The 23,856-nt window shown below is 39.6% G+C and overlaps 1 protein-coding gene across 4 annotated transcripts in view; it reads left to right on the top strand.

The window, feature by feature from the left end:
- The window catches only part of Nsd2 (nuclear receptor binding SET domain protein 2), a 79,229-nt gene that overhangs the window by 41,482 nt on the left and 13,891 nt on the right, over positions 1–23,856 (top strand). For 3 of the 4 annotated variants that reach the window (XM_028758013.1, XM_028758012.1, XM_028758014.1), the window contains 11 exons: positions 109–253; positions 3,765–3,883; positions 6,545–6,626; positions 7,752–7,876; positions 17,990–18,121; positions 18,960–19,083; positions 19,956–20,156; positions 20,963–21,142; positions 21,504–21,660; positions 21,793–21,998; positions 23,713–23,816. In XM_028758013.1, coding sequence (XP_028613846.1) covers positions 109–253; positions 3,765–3,883; positions 6,545–6,626; positions 7,752–7,876; positions 17,990–18,121; positions 18,960–19,083; positions 19,956–20,156; positions 20,963–21,142; positions 21,504–21,660; positions 21,793–21,998; positions 23,713–23,816 — 1,575 coding nt within the window. Of the gene's footprint in view, positions 1–108; positions 254–3,764; positions 3,884–6,544; positions 6,627–7,751; positions 7,877–10,398; positions 10,724–17,989; positions 18,122–18,959; positions 19,084–19,955; positions 20,157–20,962; positions 21,143–21,503; positions 21,661–21,792; positions 21,999–23,712; positions 23,817–23,856 lie in introns of those variants that run through there. The other variant, XM_028758015.1, reaches the window with a different exon arrangement.

Below are 23,856 nucleotides of genomic sequence, written 5' to 3'. Positions count from 1 at the left end.
TTTCTGGGACATAATTCTATTGTGGGAATAAAAATTCTACATATGCAATTCTAAAGAATGAATTTTGTGAGTGTAGAGTTCTTACTGCCCTTCTTTCTTTGTTCATAGGTTGTAGCTGAACACCCAGATGCCTCAGGGGAGGAGATTGAAGAATTGCTTGGGTCTCAATGGAGCATGCTCAACGAAAAGCAGAAAGCACGATATAATACAAAGTTTTCCCTAATGATCTCTGCCCAGTCTGAAGAAGACTCTGGTAAACATACACCTATGCATATGTCTTCTGCTTGGTACAATGTATGGTGTGGCCACATTCACAGTGTACCAAATCCATGCTTGTGTTGTCCTTTCCTCCCTTATCACCCATGCAGGTGTGTTTTGGATGGTCTACAGGACCTTCATTTTACTCTTTATACAAAGTAGTGATTCTGGCTGTAGTACTTGTAGGGGTGATTGAGGAAAGAAGGAAAGGTAGGTACTTAGTCGCATGGGTCAGGCTCAGTAAGAGCAGTTAGTTTCTGGCCTATTTGCTTGAGTACTTGTGAGATGACTGGTTGATCTTCACTTGGGCATCTCATTTCTAGGCTTTCAGTTTGAGAACTTTAAGACATTACTATATTGAATACCAGTTTGGGCTGTGGCAATGTGAGGAAGAACTGGAGAAAATGTCTGTCAGGTTTGTGATGTGTAAGCACTTGAACACACAAGTTGTAAAAAACAAAACAAAGTTTAAAAAACAAAACAAAACAAAATATTCCTGTTAATGAAAAAATAAGTGTAATATATTTAAATGTTAAGTAAAAATACAGAAACAGTTTGTAACTCCTAAGATCCTATTGAGTTTTGGAGATGCTAGATATGAAAGCCCAGGTGTTCTAAGTAATCCTAAAATAGCTGCCAAGTATTAGATTGTGACTATACATACATACGTTGGTTGCCCCTCTGCCCCTCATGGAATATACTCATCTTGATTTGCTAGGTGTCCTAATTACTTTTCTTCTACTATGACAAAGCACCATGACCAAGGCAGTTTATAGAAAAAAGAGTTTATTGGGGACTTAAAATTTTAGAGGATAATTGCATGAACATCATGGAGGTAATCATGACAGAAGGCGGCTAGATAGACATGGAGCTAGAGCCATAGCTGATCTAGAAGCATGTGGCAGAGAGAGCGAATGGTGTGGGCGTTTGAAACCGCAAAGTCTACCCCCCAGTAATATACCTCCTTCAGCAAGACCACACATGCTAATCAGTCCCAACTGTTCCACCTACTGGGGAGCAAGCATTCACATTCATATATGTTAGCCTGTGTGGTTCATTACCATTTAAACACTAGAGTTCCATATCAGCTCATTATATTGATCCTGAATAGGCTTGCCCATTTTAATTTTGCTCATGTTTATTTAGATGCTGCAATTTAAAATAGCAAGAATGTTTAGAGTTTGTGAACTTTTTAAAAAATGCATATTCACCTCATGGTGTGCTAATATACTAAGTCTTGAGTAATATTTTTTTTTCAGTATGGTTGATATGCTTAAAAGGGACAGGCATTTCTGAAGCCAGGGTTAACTTACCCTAAACAATAAATGTATTTGGAGTTGTAGTCAGTAGATATGTAACTATGGTTTTCCACTCCTACTGTGTCAAGTGAGTCCTGTTCCTAAATGTTCTTGAACCATGACTTCCTAGTCACCTTGATGTTGACCATAAAGATGTATAATCTTCCTTTGTCAGCTGTTGTGCTGACTCAGTGTTTGGGAACTCAGATTTCTGGAGGAAGGACTGTGTCTCATCCCAGGTAAAGTAGACAATGTTCTGGGTATTTATGGAAAAGAGTGACAGTCACCTCCCTGTGGACCTACCCAGGTCAATACCTGGGGCTCAGTGTTAGAGCTGTGAGGGCACATCAGTTGAGGTGTCTGGTGGTTGTGCTACATGGTACTTGTGACTCCAGTAGTGGCTGAGTGAGTTAGCTCTGGGTATCCTCAGCTTTGTAGACAGAACTCTTTCTCCGCAGACTTTGCAGCTAGTCTACAGCAGTGTGGTCAGGATTAAAGCCTAGTAAAGATTTTCAGAGGCCTTGTTCATACTAGCCTAGAGCTAACTATGACTGCTTGATTCCTTCAGTAGTAACTTGAGTCTCAGACCTGAGGAGCAGCCATGTGCAGTTGTTGGCACCCAAGGCATGGGCCTCCTCCTGAAGCTTTCTGGCAGGTCTGTGCTGTGTTTGCAAAGATAATGAGTTTGAAAATGACAGTATTCTTAAGTTTTCTAAATAGGGAGGCCTGGTGGCAAGCATTTATAGTTTCAAGTACTCAAGAGGCTGAGGCAGGAGGATTGAAGGCATTTCTAGCCAATGTAGTGAGATTTTCTTTCTCAAAAGTAAAAAAGATGGCTGGGGATATCATTTAAACCTTGGGTTTTATCCTCAGTAACACACACACACACACATACACACACACACACACACACACACACAGGTTTGATAAATAGAACCCTAACAAACAGTTGTGCAAATGAAAATAAAGAATTTGTATTCAAAATAAACATCAGCATATTCAAAGTAGATAGCTCTAGAATTTATTTTTTGCCTTCCATCATATCTTTTTTATAAGTCAGTGATATTTGAATATTTTATTGTATGTTAGTGATACTTCCAGGGACACCTAAAATAAAGTACTGTCAAACAAATGTATAACAGAAAAGGCTTAATTTTCAGGTGCATATAATAACTTTGCTACTTAAAAATTTGTTATTTAAGCTGGGCAGTGATAGCTTTTAATTCCAGCACTTGGGAGGCAGAGGCAAGTGGATTTCTGAGTTCAAGGCCAGCCTGGTCTACAGAGTGAGTTCCAGGACAGCCAGGGCTATACAGAGAAACCCCATCTTGAAAAACAAGCCAAAAAAAAAAAAAAGAGAGAAGAAAAAAAGGAAAAATTTGTTATTTAAGCCTGGTAGTGATGGCACCATGACCTTTAATCCCAGTACTTGGGAAGCAGAGCCAGGCAGATTTCAGGGTACAAAGCACCTGGTCCCGGTAGTGAGTTCCAGGACAGCCAGGATACACAGGAAGACCCTATCTCAACAAATAAAAACAAACAAAAAATAGTTATTTAAGAGAATGCATAGTAGCAAGTTGTAGTTCTTAGTTTATTTTTTATTTAAAAATTTTTAGATATTTTTTATGTGTTTGAGTGTTTTGCCTGAATGTGTGTATATTCACACAGAGGCCAGAAGAAGGTGTTGGATCCCCTGAAATTAATTACAGATGATTGTCAGCCACTTAGTGGATTCTGGGAATAAAACTCAAGTCCACTGCAAGAAGTTGTCTACACCATAAAACCATCTTTCTAACTCCAAAGTTTTTTAAAAGTTGACTTAAATCCTACTTGTCTTTGCATGTTCATAAATAAATACTTCTTTTTCCTCACCCTGAGACAGTGTCTTGCTGTGTAACCAAACCAGGTATTAAACTCAAACTCTCATGATAAGCCTTCCTGTGTGCTGGTATTACCCTGTCCAACTGTGATGGATTTGTAAAAAAAAGACTTAAATTCTATAGCATATATAAAATACATCAAGTACCAAGATAATAATTTTTAGGTAAAATATTTGTAGGTCTCTAGTTCTTTTTTTGCAAAGAGATTGGATGTGTAAGATACAGGCCTTGGGCATGAGTCTGGTCACTGGCTTGCATGCTGAATGCCAGAGCAGCAATGTGGACTCTTTTCTGTGCATTTACCCCTACTCTCATTCTTCATTCCAAGGAAATATAAATGGGAAAAAAAGAACCCACACAAAGAGAACAGATGACCCTCCAGAGGATGCCGATGTTGAAGATGCACCCAGGAAAAGACTTAGGACAGATAAGCACAGTCTTCGGAAGGTAATGTTCTGGGCTTCTCTGGCCTGTGAGAATGTATATTCTATGTAGTTCTTGAGACCCTGACAAGATATAGGCAGTGGAGTTTTCTAGGTTCTTGCCAGAGTGGTATTTAGTAGTACACTTGCTCTTTTTCTACATTGAAAGGGCTACTGAAGAAAGGACATGTTCATTAACAATTAGGGACATTAGCGCAGGAACTATTGGTATGAATTCATTCAAGGAAACAGCATCTGAATGCTTTGAGTAGCATTTTAAGTAATGATTTTTTGATTTTACGTGTTAAAAAACGACTCTTAGATTGAAGGGCATAGCTCAGTTCTTGATTGCTCAAGTAGCATGAGCCTGACCTTCATTTTCATTGATAGTGCTTGGAAGTATGTTTTGTCTGTAGGGGTAATTATTCAGTGTGTAAATGAGGTATATGATAACCCACTAAAGATACTTTTCACTGCAAAAAGAAGTTAAAGAATCTGTGACAGACACTGGAAATGGATTATATGAATTTACTCACTTTGTTAGTAATTCATGATCTTATTTATTCACTGGAAACTCCATGTGGGCAGCACTTCAGAATGGATTAAAAGGGAGCCCAGGGCCTTGAGGGTAAATGGGCCTAGTATCTGAAGGAAAGTGAAACTGACCAAAATCTGTGTGTGCAAAGCAATAGTGCATTACTGTGTCTGCCATGGGAAGCTCATGTGGAGAGAGAGTGAGCCTTTTAGCACCACTTGTTTCAGCTGTCTGAGATAGATCTAGATAACTTTTTGGTAAGTTGAGTTTAATTAGGCTTTGTGCTACATATTTCAGTTTATATTTTTCAAGAGTTCTGACACAGTAGTTATATATATTTATGATTTTGAGTAAAGCTTGATACTTTCACTGATCAAGTTGCCTTTATTACCTTTTTTTTCTAATTTTGAGGAATAGAAAATCTCACATTGCTGAAGTATAAACTATATTATTTATCTATAATTATTTTTATCTATTTACTTATAACTGTATCTTTATCTTTAAGGTTCTATTTTTAGTGTTTTATATCATTTTTCTGGTGCATAAAGTGTTACTTGGACTCACTTCTATGTAGTGGCTATGTAGTGGTAAAGTTTACTATGAGTTAATAGAGTTTAAAAGTACCAAGAAATACTTAGTTAAGCTCTTTAAATATGTGTAATCAGAACATTTTAAATACTCATTCATATTTATATTAGCTAAACAGATTAGAAAATGGTACATGTTTAAAATGTAGTGGTGTTTGCTCTTAATCCTAGTTCTTGGAATGCAGAGGCAGACAGATCTCTAGTTCCAGACCAGCCAGGGCTATATACATAGCGAGGTCCTTTCAAAAAGTAGTGTTGTCTCTCTGGTCTGGTCTTTATTAATCTAAGTCATGTTGCATACAATTTCTGATATGTATTGATTACATTTAATGAACCAGCAGCATTCAGAAAGCTATAAACAGAATTTTTGTGACTACTCTCAATGCACTTTATTTTATCTGCTCTTGCTGTATAGGTGTCAGTGAATGAGATCCGAGGTCTGGTACTGTGTGAGGTCTCTGTCTCCCGGAGTGGCATTGTAATGGTTAGGCAGTACTGTCCTGTGCTATTGAAGCATGCTTCTTGTTTGGTTTGGTTTGGTTTTTTTGTTGTTGTTTGAGATAGGACCTCATGTAGCCTAGGCTGGTTGAGAATTTTCTCTGTAGCCTAGGTTGGCCTTTTAATTCCTAGTCCTTCTGCCTGTGCCCTCATGAATGCTTAGACTGTAGGCTTGTGCCACCATACCTTACTGAGGGCATTTTGAACTATATTTTCTCTCTTTTCTTCCTTCCTTCCTTCCTTCCTTCCTTCCTTCCTTCCTTCCTTCCTTCCTTCCTTCCTCCTCCCTCCCACTCTCTCTCTCTTTCTCTCCTTCTTTCTTTCTTTCTCTTTCTTTTCTGTGTCTGTCTGTCTCTGTCTGTCCGTCTGCAGCCACCAGACCTTGCTGAGGGCATTTTGAACTATATTTTCCTTTCTTTTTTGTTTTTACTGTTTGTCCATTTCATCCATTGATTTACTTAAGTTGAGACAGTCTTACAGTACAGCCTTGGCTGGCTTGGAACTTGCTATATATACCAGTCTGGCCTCAAACTCACAGGGATCCAACTGCATTGGTTTTCCCAGTGCTAGGATTAAAGGCATGTGCCACCACACCTGGATTGAACTACATTTTTCAAAATCCCAGCAAAAAAATATTTATGATATTAAACTTTTGTTTTTGTGAGACAAGGTCTCTCATTATGTAGCCCAGGCTGGCCCCAAATTAACAGAGTTTGTTTGTATTTATTTGTTTAATTTATTGGAATTGAATCTAAGGTTATAATGGACATATGTTCTACAACTAGCTAGCCCCCTTTTTATTTTGAATATATTTTTAATGATTTGTTTTTATTTATGTATATGTATGTGTGTGTCTGTGTAAGTATAAGAAAAGAATTAGTTCAGGATATATAAAAAAAATTATTATGGGCAACTGTGGACCTGTTGAGTGTGAGGAATACTTTTCAAAGGAAGAATTTTCTGTTGTGTAAATTTTCAACAGCCTGTGTTCATTCACATTAGGAGATTTTTTTCCTTTGATTTCTTTCTCTTTGTCCACTCCCTCCCCCCCCCTTTTAAATAACAGAGAGAGACAATCACCGACAAAACGGCCAGAACAAGCTCTTACAAGGCTATAGAGGCAGCCTCCTCACTCAAGAGCCAGGCAGGTAATGTGGTCAGGCTCCTTCCTGGCTCCTCTGGGTGCCTGGGTGGGTGAGCAGGGCGGCTTGGTCCTGCTCTTGGGGATCCTCTAGTGTGGGCACCTGAGAGGGACAAGGAAAATGAAAGCAGGGCTGAGCAAGAGGGATCCAGGGTGCCTCAGAAGAGTCAGCAATTAAGCTAATACCAAAAGTAGTCGGGAAAGAAGATCTTGTGGAATTGAAAAATAACTGATTTAATGCGCAGACTGTAAGAATTCAGTCATATTGAAGTTACTTACTTTTCTACTAGTTTTTGCTGAACTTTATTATTTTTCAGTTTGAATTTTGTTAGAGTAGAAATTTTAACCAGAAATTCTCAGATTTCTTGATGAGATTAGTTGTTACCATAAATTCTGTCACTCTGATTTAGGCTCTTGATGGTTCATACTTAACCAACCAAGAGTAAAAGTCATGACTAGTTGTTTCTATTTCATATGATAAAGAAATCAGCTTAAAGGACTTTCTGTGAAAAACAGTTTAGCTAAGCGGTAAAAAGGAAAAATCAGACCTTTTGACCTGTGTGTGAGTGATTCCGCGGAGACAATAGGTTAGCACAGAAACACCATCTCCAATATAGGGTGAGCCATGATGGTTAGAGATTGTTTTCTTTGTGCTGCACAAGATGATCAAGTTTTTAAAAATCAGCTATTTTTTAAAGCATTTGTAACATTTGTGAATGATTGGAAATTTGAATATAGGATTGCTATTTTAAAATATGAAAGTCGTAATGTTTTGCTTAAATTTTTTTATAGGTATACTCTAGGCTTTTTATGTATGAAATCATGTTTAGCGTTTGTGTCAAATATTCCTGCAGTGGGTCATGGATCCGGGTGTGGATGAAACAGCATTGGCCCTGGGTTGTTGGTTTTGAGGTGGGGCAGGTGGTAGGATGTGGGATTCATTGTATAGCTTGTCTGCCTTTTTTTTTTTTTTTTAATAATTTTCCATGATAAAAAGTTAAGCCCTTTTTGACAGCCAAAGGAACAAGAAGATTCATCTTTAGGACTTCATTTAATTTAGGGGGTTATTCAAAACAGTAAAGAGGTAGGAGGTTTAAGATTTTAAACTTTATAAAATAAAATTATTTTACAGCAACGAAAAATTTGTCCGATGCTTGCAAACCCTTGAAGAAGCGAAATCGGGCTTCTGCAACAGCGTCTTCAGCACTTGGGTTTAACAAAAGTTCATCTCCTTCTGCATCCTTAACTGAGAATGAGGTAAAATAATGATGATAGTGATACCATGGCATTCATGTGAAGGCCATTAGTTACTCAATTGCAATTTGAGTGAATCCTTTTTTACAAGAATTATGTTTGTGTTCTTTATAGGTATAGGTGAGTTTCAAGTGTTCTTAGTCATCTAAAATTCACAAAATTGAAAAAATGGTGCACTATTTTAGACTGAGCACTTTGAATATAAACATATGCACATGGTGAATGTATAGGTGTACATCCATACTTCAGTCTTGTTGCAGAGTAATCGTTTTTGCAATCTGTTTTAAAATGGTATGTTCTGTAAACCTAACTCTGTTTTCTCACATGAAAGGAAATTCACACTGGTTCTACCAGGACATGGTATGTTGGCCATACTGACATTTGCTACTGTGCACCCATACTAGTGAACTGGAGAGGCTCACAAGCCTGTGGGAAGCCAAAGGTTTCTTGGTCCTCATGCGTTACGTGTCTCTGGTCCTTTGTTCTGGCATGTCTCAGATGTGAGTGTGGAGGCAAGTTAAAACTGTCACTATACTTAGAATTCCTGTGTTTCTGGTCTTGCAAAATACACGATAGCAGAGAAGTAGGTGGTATTATAATAGGCTGCTGCCGCCATCACTGTAGTGTGTGGCATGTAGATGTCGTTACCAATTCTAAAGTCTGCAAATGCCAAAAACAAGGAACAGCCACAAATTCAGGAATCCTCATTTATTTATTTATTTTGGTACAGAGGTAGTTTTAATTTCTTGACTTTAGTAACTACTTTTATGGATCTTACTTTCCATTTTTAATTTTTTGTTATTTTGATCTTTGTAATTCTATTTTTTTTATTGTAGACTGGAGATTTATTTTCACAGTATTTGTAAGGAGTTGATAACCTTGGTCTTCATTAACAGGATAGTGAGATGGAAACTAGACAGGCCCCTTTCTTTGGATCAAAAGCAGTACTTCTCGTCTGGCCTCTGTTATGGTCCTTAGTAGGGTTGGGTGTGTCCTTGCTGTCTTTTTTATTGGTGGTGGGCTGGGCCTTCCATTGCCTGATGGTTAGGGACCTGGGTGGCCCAAGGAACACCCTTGAGAACTCTGTTACTCAGTGCTCTGAAGTGTGGTGTAAATTTAGACGGTTTGTTTAGTAGTATCTGAGTCATACAGACTAGCTCAGTCATAATCTCAAGTGTTCATACTCGTGGAACTGGGACTTGCTTATTGTTGTTATGTGTAGAGAACGAAACATTTCTTATATTTGTACACATTTACTTCGCTGCTGAGCTTCTATCTAAAATGTTCCTGAAATACAAAAAACCTAGTTTTATATAAATTATTTTCCGTTTTTCTTCTCTTACCTGTATTTACACTAGTATTTTAAAAAATTAAAGATGGTCTATAGTCTAAGTTAACCATATTAAAAATGAAAGGGTTTCTAGAACAGAAATCCTTCCATTTAGGCATTAAAGTTGGTCTTTATGATTTATGATTTTCATTTATGATTTTTTTTCTAAATGCTGGGGATTTGTGAGTCCAGGCAAATGCCCTGTAAATGAGTTACATTCAAGCCCTATAAACATTTTCAAACAAGTTTTTCTTGCTTTATATTTTGATCTGTTTATCCAGTTGTTATCTTACATACGCTGTTGTCGGACATGGGAGAGAAGAAACTATTGAACTTGTTTATCTATTATTCCTCATCATCAGTATTGGGTCTTGAAAGTGAAAGCAGTGAGGGGACAGAGGGCAGTGGCTAGTGCTGCTCAGTAGTCTCTATACTTGGAAAAACTAAGGTCGAGCATTTTGTGACAAGACTTAGTTGCAACACCAGAGGCTGATAGATGATTTTAGTATTCTTATTATGTAGGAAATGTATTGAATTCAAATCCCTTCTCACATTTTGAAGGGGATACATAAATCTCACAGTATACTTTATGTTCCTTAAATAAAATAATTTAAATTTCTATGCCTTCTCTATTAGGTTACTTGTGTGGCTTATGTAAATATTCCATTATAGCTTATTTTATAGAGTTTCACTGTTAATTTAAAAACTTTAGGTGAATAAGTAGATTTATCTAGTATACACTAGCACTACTACACCCCACAGTGAGTTTACACGTGTACAGTGCTAAGTATCTGCTAACACATGAGATGTGGAGACTGTTCAGTCTGGTTCTGATGTGAAATTTACTGTTTAGGGATCAGACTTCTTCTGCAATTTGGGACACTTATGTTTTGCATGTTTATATTTTTTTCCCCTTCACTACACTTGATTGAAAGAAAGAGGATTATATAGGATTGGTATTCAAGACATTTTAGGACATGTTGTAGTTTAAGTTCTTGAAAATGTATATGATAAATTTATATTGGAATAATTATTAATTACATGATATTACATCACCCCAATGGAGAGATTAAAATTGCACACTTGCATGACAAAGGCCTGTGAAGGAATTGATGTGATTTAAGTGTTTTGTAACTTCATTTTTTGTTCCCTTAGTAGAGCAAATTCTTATTTTTTTCGCCTTCACTGGTAACAGCTTTTATGGGAGCCCACATCAGTCAAGTTGGACTTGAACTCAGCCGCCCTGTACTGCACTTAGAATGATGTAATACCCCAAGATGTCTGCTGCAGGTGGTGCATCATCGTATACACTAAGTGACATTTCTATCACAATCATTTTATGGAAGATGTGTGATAATCTGTTTTTACTGGTATTAATAAACACATACAATGAAGAAAACAGATAACAAATTTTAAGACCAAGGTAAGATACTCAATCAAGGCCATTTAATCAATCACATTCATCTCATAATAGAAACACATTCATATTCTAATGATCAATCTAAAGTTCACGTTGAGGAGGAGGCCCTTCACTTGAGGTTGTGCAGAGCTGTGACGATGCACCATATTGAAGGGGTTATCCTGTTAATGCTCATTTTTTCCTCTAATTCATAGCTTACTGAATTTTTATGGAAAATGTCAGCATCTGTTCTATCAGTAAGAAAGAACAAGCAGGACACATTAAAGGTTCTTTGTTAGCTATTTTCATTGCCAGTGAAATGTATTCAGTATTGTAGATATTAAACCAGTTTTCCCACATAAAAGGCAGGAAGAATTTTGATTCTGTCCTTTTTTACTTGACAGTTTTACTATGACACTAGACCCAGTAGATTTTTAGGGGAAAATACAATTAATAGTATCATGGTGATCCATTCAACTGCTGATCTCGTCACTGATATGTAGAAGACACCATAGTCAGTTTATTTACAACAGCCACATCATCAGTTGCTTTTGTAGAACATCAGCATCATGTTTTCAATGTTGTGGTCCTGGATGTCCAGCTGGGGCTGCCCAGGTGCCAGCATGTTTGCATGGGAGGAAAGGCTCCACTTGCCCTTAGCTCAAGAAGCAGAGCTTGTGCTATGCACGGGGTGTGTGAGCGGTGCCCAGGCCGTTGCACACAGACACCTCAGTGTTGGACCTGTGATGAAAGTTTCTGAGAAATACTTTTGTTCCAAACCATTAAGTAATGTAACGCATGTAAAACACATAGAGTGCCTGGCACCTTGCAAGGCCTCAGTGGTTCACTATTGTGACAGTAATGGTTATTACAATAAAAATAATAAAAATCACCATCATTCTACTTTTATCCAAAAGTATAAATTTTGCTTTGGCATGAAAAATGATCCCCTTGACTGCATCATGCATGTGCGGAAAAATAAATCCAGAAGTAGCAGAACCCTAGCTCTGTTTGTGTGACACAGTAGGGTATTAGACTATGAGGTTGTGGTCTGGTAAGTCACTCAGCTGGCTCTCCTCAAATGTAGTGAGAGACATGACCTCAGAGAATACCTAGTGTGAACATTCTAAGTTGTACTGTTCTTAATGGACATGAAAGATCTCAGGTAAATAAAAACATTTAAAAATATAAACCACAAAATTAAAAAGTATGCGAAGAAATTTGATGGTGTAGAAATGGTCCGGTTTAAGAAGTGATTTCTCAAAAGTAAAGATACTATCCTGGAAGATCTTGGGCAGAAATGAAGGGATTTCATTTGAAATTAGAGCATGATGAATTTTGAGTGGGTGCCCAGGAAGCAACTAGAGGAAAGGCATTAGGCTCTGTGATGGGGAAGTGGGGACTTTAGAACTAATGGTGATGTTCACAGAGTGGCACAGTTAGTGCCTGCTGAGTTCAGAGAGTGCGAGGGGACAAGGGTGGGCATACTGAAATGTTCTTCAGCTGGGGAAGACAGAGCTCACCTTGGGGCAGGAGCAGGGTCTTCAGCATTCTACAGTGAGTGTAGAGTGAAAGTCCTCCATGTAGGATTTTCCTGCCCCAAAGACCACTGGTAGTCTTACAGTAAATAAACAGAGTTCTGTGTCAGCTCATGGCTGATCTCTCCTCAAAGAGGTGAGTAGAAAAGAGACTCTTGTTTAAAAGAGTCTAGCAAAAAGCAATAGCTTGTCTGCTGAGTGTACAGACGTTATGTGACAAATTTATTATGCTACAAATTTAACATGGAATTCCTTCATTTTCTATAAAAAATGTCAAAAAAAGCAATGCTACCTCTAGCCTTAGGTCTTTTGAACTGCCCACTGTTGAGATGAGTTTTACTTTTGCCATATAAACAATTATTACCATTTGATTCTATTTGACTTCTTTCAAACTATTGTTTGTATACTATATTTGCTTGGCAAGGGGAGGTAGCTTTCTGTATAAGACTCTGATTCTAAAGAGATGAAGACTTGTGTGAATGTACAAAGGTTTGCATTGTAGCTGTTCTAACAGAACAGTGCACCAGGGAGTACATGAACTGCATAGAGACCTGTGCTCAGTAGCCAGGTCCTTCAGGTGCTCCTTAATCAGCCCCCTCTGCTCCAGATGGACTTTTCCCTCCCTGCAGCTTTTCCGCAGAGTTGATGAAAAGTGAATGTTGTCTTTTGGTCACGATGCCTTTAAGTGTAGTTGTAGCTCAAAACTTTTTTTAGTATTCATATCTGCTTACGTCTATCTTTCCCAACAGAAGACAACTTCAGTATTTTTAAGAGGATATCCTGAAAACCAACACGAAATCTAAGCATGACAAGGAAGTAAAACATAGGATCTAAGAGGAGAGGGTCCTTGCTCCATGCATGAGGACATCCATTCCACCCACTGCCTCTGAAGAGGTGTAGAGCAACCTGCTTCTGGCATGGGTGGACAGGTTTTTAAGTTGGTTTTCCAGTCAAGTTTTATTTAATTATGGGATTAGTTGAGATAGTTTATGCAAAAGCACCAGAAAACTTAAAACAGGGTTCTCTGTGGCTGGAAGCCAGATAAGGGACAGGAGCTTTTCATTAATGAGAGAACATGTCACAAGAAAAGCAAGAAAAAACCGCAACAAAACCTAACCTGGTAATCACATGTCTGTGACTCCATGTACTCATCCCAGGGTTATATCTGGAGCCTGCGGGCTGGCTAGATGATAGGTAACTAGCACCTATTAAGAGTCTATAACATAAATATCATAAAAAGAAGGAAATAAAGATCATAAGTAAACATCTCATTCCTCAAACAAAAAATGATGTCTGTGTTTATGTAAAATTTAAATGATTAAAGAGTGCTCCTGACAAAGGATCTCATAGCCTGGAGTGAGGGCCAGAACTGATTTTGTTCTGTCTGTCCTTCAGCACTGGTGTGTATTCTTTATAAGCTCCTAGCTCACTCGGCTCACTTGAGCAGAATGAGGAATCCTGACTGAGTGGTTCTTTGTTGGCCTCAGTTGCTTTATGTGGGCCTGAGATGTCCCATGAGGTCATAGCTCCCATCTTTAGAACTGTTTGTCCAGTGGCAGGTTAACCATAGGGTCATTAACACTTAGTAAGTTTGCTTTCTTTCTCTGTCATTTGATTCTAAGGTAACATACGCCTCACACATATTCAAACATATAGGTTGCTGATCCACCTTGCATCCTGCTGTCCAGATGGACTTCTGTTAAGAACCCAAGGGCCCTTTGGAGGATAGTGTGCAGCACCTTATTTTAGCATCAATCAGTCCACTATCCAGTTTTTGAAGAATCAATTCCAAGAACCGTGTTTATCTTTTGGATGATAAAATCCAGGTTGTCTTTTGCTAAACAAAGCAGAAGGGCTTTCCTAACATGCTTTTAGAGCTTTTATTGCTTCTTACTAATACTGACCTAGAAAGCTTGTTGGGTTTCGTATTTATTTTAAGAAACATTGATTCCTATGTATTTTAGTATTTTTGGTGATTGCAGTTGACTTTGTTTCTTTTAGATACTATTTTTATTGTTTTACTTAGAATATTAGGATTTTTTTCACTAATTTTTCTGCCAGTGAAGGAAAATGGTCATCCTTAGTACACAGAAAAGTATGTTTTCATTTTTCCTTGTTTGGGAATGGTAAGGGAAATGCTTTTTGGGGTTTAACTAACAAGGATGTACTTCCAGTAACCTAACGTATCTCATCTTATCAGAAGTCCTGTGTGCTAGATCCAAATTTATATATATTTTTTCTAGCCTATGTAGTTAGTTGTTCAGCTTTTAACAAATAACTCTGGCAGTTTTAAACATGCTAGCATTTCAGGGGTATTCTACTTAAAAATAAAAAACTGAGATCAGGTGGAGTCCTAGTTTTGTACAGGGGCATTGCCAGTCACATGAGCTAAGGAAGCAGGTAGGCTGGTGGTTCTTCTGTTCTCAAGCCTTTCAGGTGAGGACACATGGCCTGTTGCTGCAGCTGGCTGGACCAGGCTCCTCCACAGCCTACTCCCAAGGGATGGCTGCTTCTGAGGACACAGCTGGGACATGGTTGAGTCAGTAGAGCATTTAGAGACTGGCTTGACTTTGGTAAGGCATGCATTTACGGGAACAGTGGCTGTGTGACTGCGTGGCTCAGCTCTCCTTAGACCCTGCCGTCCTCTTATGCTAACTGTGTAGAAGCCGGCTTTAGATTAACTGACTGTGAAGCACAATGACATTCTGTGGACTAAACGTTTTTTGTATTTTGATTTTTTTCCCCCTCTTTCATGTCCTCAGTAACTCATACCTGGCTTTGAATTAGGAGTGGCTAGGAGGGTTCTAGTCTGTGCAAACTTTAATAAAAATTATTTTGAATTCTAGGATTTTAGAATGGTTGACTTAATCTAAAATTGTCTTAATTCTATTCTTAATACTTCACTGTGATGTTAACTTGGAAGACCTGCTGAAGATTAGTCTTTTAATTTTAGACCATTATCTCTGCTGAGCACAGGATTCTTATCATTTGTAAATCTAAAACCGTCTGTGAACGCATTTCTATGCTTCTTCCTTTATGAAAGCATAACTTAAAACATGAAAATAATGTTGGTTATAGAAATACTTACTGTTCAAGGTCTGTAATTGTATTTTAAAATGATGTAGTATTCAACTTGTGAAGGGATTTGTTTTGTCAAAAAAAATTAAAACTCAATGTGTATCAGCCCGCAGAAGGGCAGGGGTCTGCTTTGTGGCCACAGTAGGGTAAACTCTAGTTGCATTTATTGAGCCTTTCTGATGGCCACATAGCTCCTGGCAGTGAGTTGGGAGATTTCTACTGGGTCACATGATGTTTGGTAATGCCATCTTGAACTCCCTGTAATAGATGGAGACTGCACTTCCTGTCCCTGAAGGAATGTGTGTCTAAGGCAGGTAGGCAACTCGGTATTATCACATACCAAGGAGTGAGTGGAGAAAGTATTTTCAGACTCAAGAAAACTTTGGAAAGTCAGAAACTAAGCTGCTTGGGAATGAGTGCCACAAGCATGACCTTGGTGGACACAGGAAGCCACAGGAAAATTCTTGACAGTATATATCCCATCAGTCACTGCATTTTTCTTTTTCCAAATACATCCTGTTGGATACTGAATAGATCATAGATGTTGTAGACTGAGATCTGGGACTGTGTTGGGACCATACAGGTGATATGTCACTTCCACAAATGGCATCTCCAAGTAAGCTGTCACCTGGTACACATGGAGGTGGAGCCTGCAGCTGGAGTGAGGCGCACACTTGACTCTACTTGCAGGTGCTTTGCTGAGCAGAGAGCTGAGGGACCCTCTTGACCGGGTAGGAGTTTTGTCCATTTGTGGGGGAGGATGTGGTGAAGGTGGACCTTCTACAATCTGTCATGAACTGTGATATTGTAAGGTCTATATTCTGTATGTGGATAACAGACCCAATCAGGAAATGAGCCTTATGTGTGTCGTTAACATTTATATTTCCATTCAAAATATGTATTCAGTGTTTAATTCCTCAAACAGACTTTGTTAATTTAGGAAATATCTCCAAGTGGAAACGTGCTAACTTTCTGTAAATCTTAAATAAAAGGTGCTGTTCCTTCCTCTGACCCAGGACTGGTTTGTGTTTTCTGTCTTTCTTTCCATTCCTTTCTCTTTTTATAGTTTTGAAATTTGTTTTATCCACACTAAGGGAAGTGGGTGGATGGAGCATGGGCTCTCTTCCATGGATGATGTGCTAAAGACCCTTTGGGTCTCAGTTCCTCCATTAGTCAGATGGGTCATCCTTGTGTGGCTATGGGAGCTGCTCTCTGATCCAGGGCAAGCTTTGTGGCTACTGATTCCTAAGGCGCTGGGCTTCCCTGGTACTTAATCCTGTCACATCTCAGAAGTGTTCAGACTCCCACCTGTGACCCTCATATCTGATGGACGTATTAAATTTGGAGTTTGAACTCAGAGCATTTCACGTTGCCTCTTTCTGGATGTTGATGTTAAAGAAGTGGGAGGTGAGCTGATGGGAGAGGGATTGCCAATGGGCCCTGTAGTTCCAACTAGTGAGCCTCCTGGTGACAGACCTTATGATATGACATTAATCTAGTGTTCTTCATGCTATTTCCATCTTCCTGCAAAAGGTGAGAAAATACATTGAAAGGACTGTTTTTATTCCTTCATTACATTCTTGTTGCTCTGTGTGTCTAGTGAGACTAGAATGGCATCACACTGAGGCTGTCCCTTGCTCTCATGGCCCATCAGAGCCACAGGAGTCCTTGTTAATTTACCCCACTTTAACACTGAGTTCAAATCAGAGAAGATGCATGTTTTTTCTCTCATTGTTCCCAATAATTCAATGAGATAAAGGGAAAGCTCATCAATAAGGCTGCAGAATCAATGGGCCAGAGTCCCTGGTGAGTTTGTTTTTGTTTTTTTAATGTGGCCTAATTACACTGTCTAGCATTGTGTTCACTGGCAGATAGCAAGCCTGTAACGTAATAACTTCTGATTTATGAGGTAGACATGAATCAGAGTTAATACCTTTTTTGCATTGTTTTATCTCCAAAATTCAATTTTCAACACTTTCTAAGATCAGATAAAGACAAAAGAAAAATTAAGCTTTTCCATTTGATAGATGCAAGAGTTTTCTATTTTACACATTTAAACATTTCTTGGTAGTACTTGTCAAATGAGGACAGGGTGATTTGTGCAGCAAGGGTGAGATTGTAGCTGGATCCTAATTTCTGTTCAGTGGAGGGGGCCAGGAAAACGGGTGCTTTCTTCAGCATGCTGCTGCATTTCTCCCAGATCTTTTCTTTAGGGTCAAGTGTTAGAGAAGGCAGGAATTATTTCTTGCCTTTCTGTGGGGCAGAGCAGATGAGTTGGGTGGGACCAGTTAGCTTTGAGAGGAGAGACAAGGCACTCAGACTGCAATGTGTGTCAGTGACTTTCCTGACTCTTGAATCAGTTCCCGGGGAGCACAGTGTCCTCAGTAGAGTGAGAAACAGCTACTTTGAGGTCTTTTTTGCAACTTCACTTTTTTTTTTTAATAATTCATGTGGTTATTTGGGTCTAAACACATTGGGTAAGAAAGGGCAAGAATATTCCCAGAAATCAGTTTACTTAGAAGAGAGATAATTGGATTTTCATAAGTTACTTTATTTAAAGGAATGTCTTATGTACATATGTATATTAAATATTGAGTAGAATAAAGTCTACTTCTGCAGTTCTCTATGCAGTGTTTTACAAGTTTTATTACTTCCAAAGCCAGTGATGTGTATCACTGGGTAATAGGACAAGAAGTGTGGGCCGTGTCCAAAGGACGTGGCCACTTGTTCTCTGTGGCTAGTGAACTGTCGTCCACCTCCTTCATCTCCAGGTCTCAGACAGCCCAGGAGATGAACCGTCAGAGTCTCCGTATGAAAGTGCAGATGAAACACAGACCGAAGCATCCGTCTCATCTAAAAAATCTGAAAGAGGAATGGTTGCCAAAAAGGAGTACGTGTGTCAGGTGAGGGGTAGACGGTGTTTGTTGTATTTGTGAGGGCTTTTAATGAAGTCCTAGAACAACAGAGTGAGTTTCCAGCATCCTCTTCCTTATACCTCTTTGGAAGGGTTAGATTGTCAGCAGAATTCTGGTATTAAATTACCTAAGTTAACATTCATTCTCAGATGGCAGCAAAATATGTGTGCGTGGGTGCGTGCGTGCGTGTTTGAAATAGTACTTGGAAGTATGTGCTTTAAGGGGTAAGGTGCTAGGGTGATACGGTGCCTTTGCTACTTAGTTCATTGGGTAGGCCAGTTATGGATTGGGGTGGTATAACTAGATCCATTCCTACAGAGGTACTGTCTGGGCCAGTTTCCTACCTGTGCTGGATTATGGGTTGGAGATCTTAAGAAAGCTACTCACCTAAGTCCCTGCACCATTGTGAGGTATAGTCAGTGTCCGTGTCAATGTTGGACTACTGATTTTTCCAAAGTTGAGAAATGCTTGACAGTGAGCTCCATTGTTTCCATCTGTGAGAGGACAGCTAGTTTATGATGAAAATATGCCATGGGTCTTGGGGTTTTTTGTGTTTTTGTTTTTGTTTTATTTTTGACGTTCACATCTGAGCTGAAAACCTGAATGCATCTTTCTGGGTTTTGGTCTTTTGTTTCCTTAGAACTTGCTGAGGGACTAACTAACACTGTCTAACTTAACCTGTCTGTAGTCTGGAATCCTGCTAGGTATTTCACTCTTTGGTTATGTTTATTTGCATGTCAAAGATGGAATCAAATTGTCCCCTGTGGTGAGGGGGCCCCTGAAAGGGCTCTGGCTGTTCATGCTGCCCTCTGTTCCCCTCCCACAGTTGTGTGAGAAGACTGGCAGTCTTTTACTGTGTGAGGGCCCCTGTTGTGGAGCATTCCACCTAGCCTGCCTTGGACTTTCCCGAAGACCAGAAGGAAGATTCACCTGCACCGAATGTACCTCAGGTAAGTTCCAGCTTCCGAGGCTTGGGGTTTATGTGTGGAAGTCAGTGCTGCTTGTCCTGTCCTTCTGTGCATTCTCTAGTTGTGTATGAGTCATTTGGCAGAAAACAAAGCCCACACATACTGACTGAAAGGTGTATGTTCCTAAGCTGCTCTTCCACTGACTGTATTAACTTGAATGACAATATCACTGGACAAAGTAGTTCAGGGTACAGTGACTGGTGAATGAGGAAATAAAAGGCTATGTATTTTTCCAAACTCTTTTGCAGGGCTAGCCTGAGCCTTGCTCTACAGGTGGCGGTTGTGGGGCATTGTACCTCCAAACAGTCCTGACTAACTAGTAGACAGTTACAGAACACTGGTATTTTTAGAATTCGAAGTTCTTTACAGAGATTCAATGTAACTCAGTTTATTTTCAGCAAGAAGTTAACTGAGGGGTTGAGTACTACTCTAGTGCCTCAGGATTCATTGTAAAGTCTAGAATCACAGTGAGAAGAAGACTGGCTGCACAGTGGCCCCTCCTCCTTACTGACTAGTCCCAAGAAGAGTCAAGCTGTCCAGGCAGCCCAGCAGCAATAGCAGACTTCAGATACTAGTCTTTCTATAGCTGTAGCAAGCCTTTGCTGCATTGTTGAGTGGGCCAGGAAGGAGAAAGACTTCCCGTATTTAGGTGAAGCTGGAGATTAGATAACTGTGAACTCTGATTACTGGTGGGTTTCCTGAAGAAGGCTTAGACTAGTCATCAAGGTTGGAAACAGAGATAGACGCTTTAGCAACACAGGCTGCTCCAAAACAGCTGCCTTGTGCTAGTTGCTCAGAAGTGTAACTTAACTCTTGTTCTCTCTACCTTTCTCTTTTCTTGGATCACTTGTTAGGGATTCACTCATGCTTTGTATGTAAAGAAAGCAAGATGGAGGTGAAACGCTGTGTGGTAAATCAATGTGGAAAGTTTTACCATGAAGCCTGTGTAAAAAAATACCCTCTCACTGTGTTTGAGAGCCGAGGCTTTCGCTGTCCTCTCCACAGCTGTATGAGCTGCCATGCCTCAAATCCTTCAAATCCACGGCCATCAAAAGGTACAGATAGATATGCCCTTAAAACTTGGGTGTGGGTTCACTGGCAGTGTGTTGGTACTTCTGAAAGCAGGCCCCTTGATGCCCAACAGGTGTCAGCAGAGGTTGTGAACTGTAACAGTCTCTAATTTCTGTTGACTCATCATAAGATGAGTCAAATGTTGTTTTTTTTTCCTGTAACAGAAGACCTTCCATTCCATTCTTTCCATATCTGTTAGCACATTCAAATTCTTGATTTTCAACAAAGGATACTACCTCAGCTATCTCTGGATTTTGTTTGCATATTTTTAAAAGGCACTTCGTATATAAGGGAAACCTTTATTTGTAATATAAGAGGTAGACCCTAAGCCTCACATACTAGGCAAATGCTTCACCACTGAACTTCATCCTCAAATGGGAAATATTTTAAAATCAAATTATATATGTGAAAGATAAGGGTGGTTATATAGGATTGGAGAGTGTAGTCTTGTCCTTGTCACAGGGCTTCTCTGCCAAGATACATTTAGCAATATTTAAGAATTTGCTGTCACTATCTAGTAGGTAAGATGCCCAGAAGAGGCTCTCCCAAATCCCAAATGATAGCAGCATTAGGTTAAGAAATGCTGGTTGACCCTGCTTTAGAATGTGAGATTTAAATAGTGTCTGATTTTTTTTCCAAACACTGTTTTCAAACCTTTGCCTTCATGGAAGGTATTGTTATTAAATAGCTCCAGAGCCTTTCATCTTAAATTTTCTAATTTTCTCAGACTTCATGATGTTGGTCATGAAGTCAGGAGTATTTCTGGTCCTCAGGATGTTATTTCCTTTAGGTAAACTGATGCGGTGTGTCCGATGCCCCGTTGCCTATCATGGAGGGGATGCCTGTCTGGCAGCAGGATGTTCGGTGATTACTTCTAACAGCATAATCTGCACAGGCCACTTCACTGCCCGGAAGGGGAAGCGACACCACACTCATGTCAATGTGAGCTGGTGCTTCGTGTGCTCCAAAGGTAAGGATCGATTCTGCTATGTGTGCTGATGCTGAAGTGTAAACTAAGAGAAGAGTCACATAGACTTTAAGAAGGTGACTTTGGTAAAGTGATGCCATTGAGTGTTGACACATGGTTGATATACTGACGCTCGTGCTTCTGTTGGGTTTGTGACAGTTACAGGCTGAGGGAGAGGGCCTAGCCAGGCAGTGGTGGTGCACGCCTTTGATCCCTGTACTCATCAGCCCAGGCAGAGGCAGGCAGATGTATGCATCTGGAAAACCATACCTGGAAAAAACAAAACAAAACCAAAAAACAAGAAAAAAAAGGCCTAATCTGACCTGGAGAGACAAGCTCAGGCTAGCCTGTTCTCTTCTTGTAGGGGGAAGCCTTCTATGCTGTGAGGCCTGCCCAGCAGCCTTTCACCCTGATTGTTTGAACATCGAGATGCCGGATGGCAGCTGGTTCTGCAATGACTGCCGGGCTGGAAAGAAACTCCACTTTCAAGACATCATCTGGGTCAAACTTGGGAACTACAGGTATGCAGTAAAAGTCTATGCTTTTATAAAGTCTTCTTGTTCAAATGTGTTTGTTATACTTTAGAGTACTAAGTATTGAAAATTGTCACTCTCTGAAGAATATGTGAATCCTGTTTTTAATATTTATAATAGATGGTGGCCAGCAGAAGTTTGCCATCCCAAAAATGTTCCCCCAAATATTCAGAAAATGAAGCACGAGATTGGAGAATTCCCTGTGTTTTTCTTTGGGTCTAAAGATTATTACTGGACACATCAGGCACGAGTGTTCCCATACATGGAGGGGGACCGGGGCAGCCGCTACCAGGGGGTCAGAGGCATCGGAAGAGTCTTCAAGAACGGTATGGAGATTTCCCAGTGGAGCGTAGTTGCCATTCTCTTATGGCTTGTTAATCCTAATTTCTGTTCTTTTGAAATTTGGTGTTGGGCTGGAGAGATGGCTCAGTGGTTAAGAGCACTGACTGCTCTTCCAGAGGTCCTGAGTTCAATTCCCAGCAACCACATGTTGGGTCACAACCATCTGTAATGCCCTCTTCTGGTGTGTCAGCAACAATGTACTCATATATATAAAGTAAATAAATCTTTTTTAAAAAAAAGAAAGAAATTTGATATTTTAGAAAATTCTTGGACTAAATATTTTCTCTACCTTTATACTAGAGAAAAAGGAAGTTTGTAGGCTGATGCATTTATTGAAGTATACTTAAGCTGTTAAATAACTTTTACAATATTAACTTGTAATTAACTTTATTAAGTGACTTATTTATTTATTTATTTATTTATTTATTTATTTATTTATTTGCAACCCTGGTTGCCCTGGAACTCATTTTGTAGACCAGGCTGTCCTCAAATTCACAGAGATCCACCTGCCTCTGCCTCCTGAGTGCTAGGATTAAAGGCATGTGGCACCACTGCCTGGCAGAAAAGATACTATCTTTAGCACTGATTACAGATATTTTCCATAGGTAGCCTTTGTGTGGCATCTCTGCAGATGATTTCCTATGGTTAGACCTCAGCTGCTAATTCATTCCAATTCAGAAGACATAGTGGGACCTTGGGTGCCTTACACAGTGTCAGGGTGGGCAGATTGACAGGAATGCTGTATCTAATTCTACAGTCTGTGAGACAGAGTATAGAAAGTATGGTTAAGCTAGATCATGGCTTTGGCAGGAAGGAAACAGGAGATTAGAGATGTGACATTGCACATGCAGAGTCAGCATTTTCTCTTAAGTGCAGAGTGAGTGTGGACAGTAGGAAAAGTTTAAAGTGCTTCCATGCATCCAGGGAGAACTAAAGTTATGTCACTGCTAATGGGATTTGCCATGGTAGATGAAGATCTGTCTCTTGAGAGCTCTTGGATCCTTGCCTGCAGCTGAGAGTTTAGCAGGCATCAAAGATCAGCAACCTGTTCTCTTCCCCTGATGCTTCAACATTTGGCAGCTTTAAGAAGTTTTAGTAAGAATGGATAACTATCAAAAGACTCTTGAAAGTCACCAGGAAGGAGAGATCTAGTAGAGACTGTGGCAACCCAGTGAGTTTGATACAGTTCCAAATGGTGAAAATGGGACTCCAGGCTTCTGACTCCTGATAATGGCCTGCTGTTAAGTTGGGCCCACTAATGACTGATCAGCAGCTGCCAGCTTAGCCCATCCACTGACCAGGCCTCAAAATAACATTGACATTCTGTGAGCTTTGAGTATTGATGTATCCTTTGGTGATCTGAACCAGAGCTTCTTATCAAAGCATGTTTGCTTACAAAGAGAAGTTCTCTTTTTTCCTTAATACACTGTTTCCCAAGCACCAGCACTGTTGCCTTGTCCTTAGAACTCAATACAGAGAACAGGTAATGCCTGACAGAGACCAAACCATGCTTTTTGCTGAGGTGGCCCAGATGAGCTTCCAGTGCTCAGTCACTAGGCACTCACTTGCCTTTTCCAGTGGTTCATAGCCTATAGCTTCCTAGAAACTAACAACAGTACTTAGCAATGAATATGGAGCATAAAAGATAGATGTAGTTATTTACTGAAATATATTTCTTATATCCTGTTGACTTTTCAGCATTGCAAGAAGCTGAAGCTCGTTTTAATGAAATCAAACTTCAGCGGGAAGCCAGAGAAACACAGGAGAGTGAAAGAAAGCCTCCACCATACAAGCATATCAAGGTGCTGGGCCTGTTGGGAAGGGGAGGGGGCACAGTGTGTG

The sequence above is a fragment of the Grammomys surdaster genome, unplaced genomic scaffold (genome assembly GCF_004785775.1).
Source record: "Grammomys surdaster isolate TR1022 unplaced genomic scaffold, NIH_TR_1.0 126187, whole genome shotgun sequence".
NCBI lineage: Eukaryota > Metazoa > Chordata > Mammalia > Rodentia > Muridae > Grammomys > Grammomys surdaster.
This window is presented reverse-complemented; position numbering and strand designations above follow the sequence as displayed.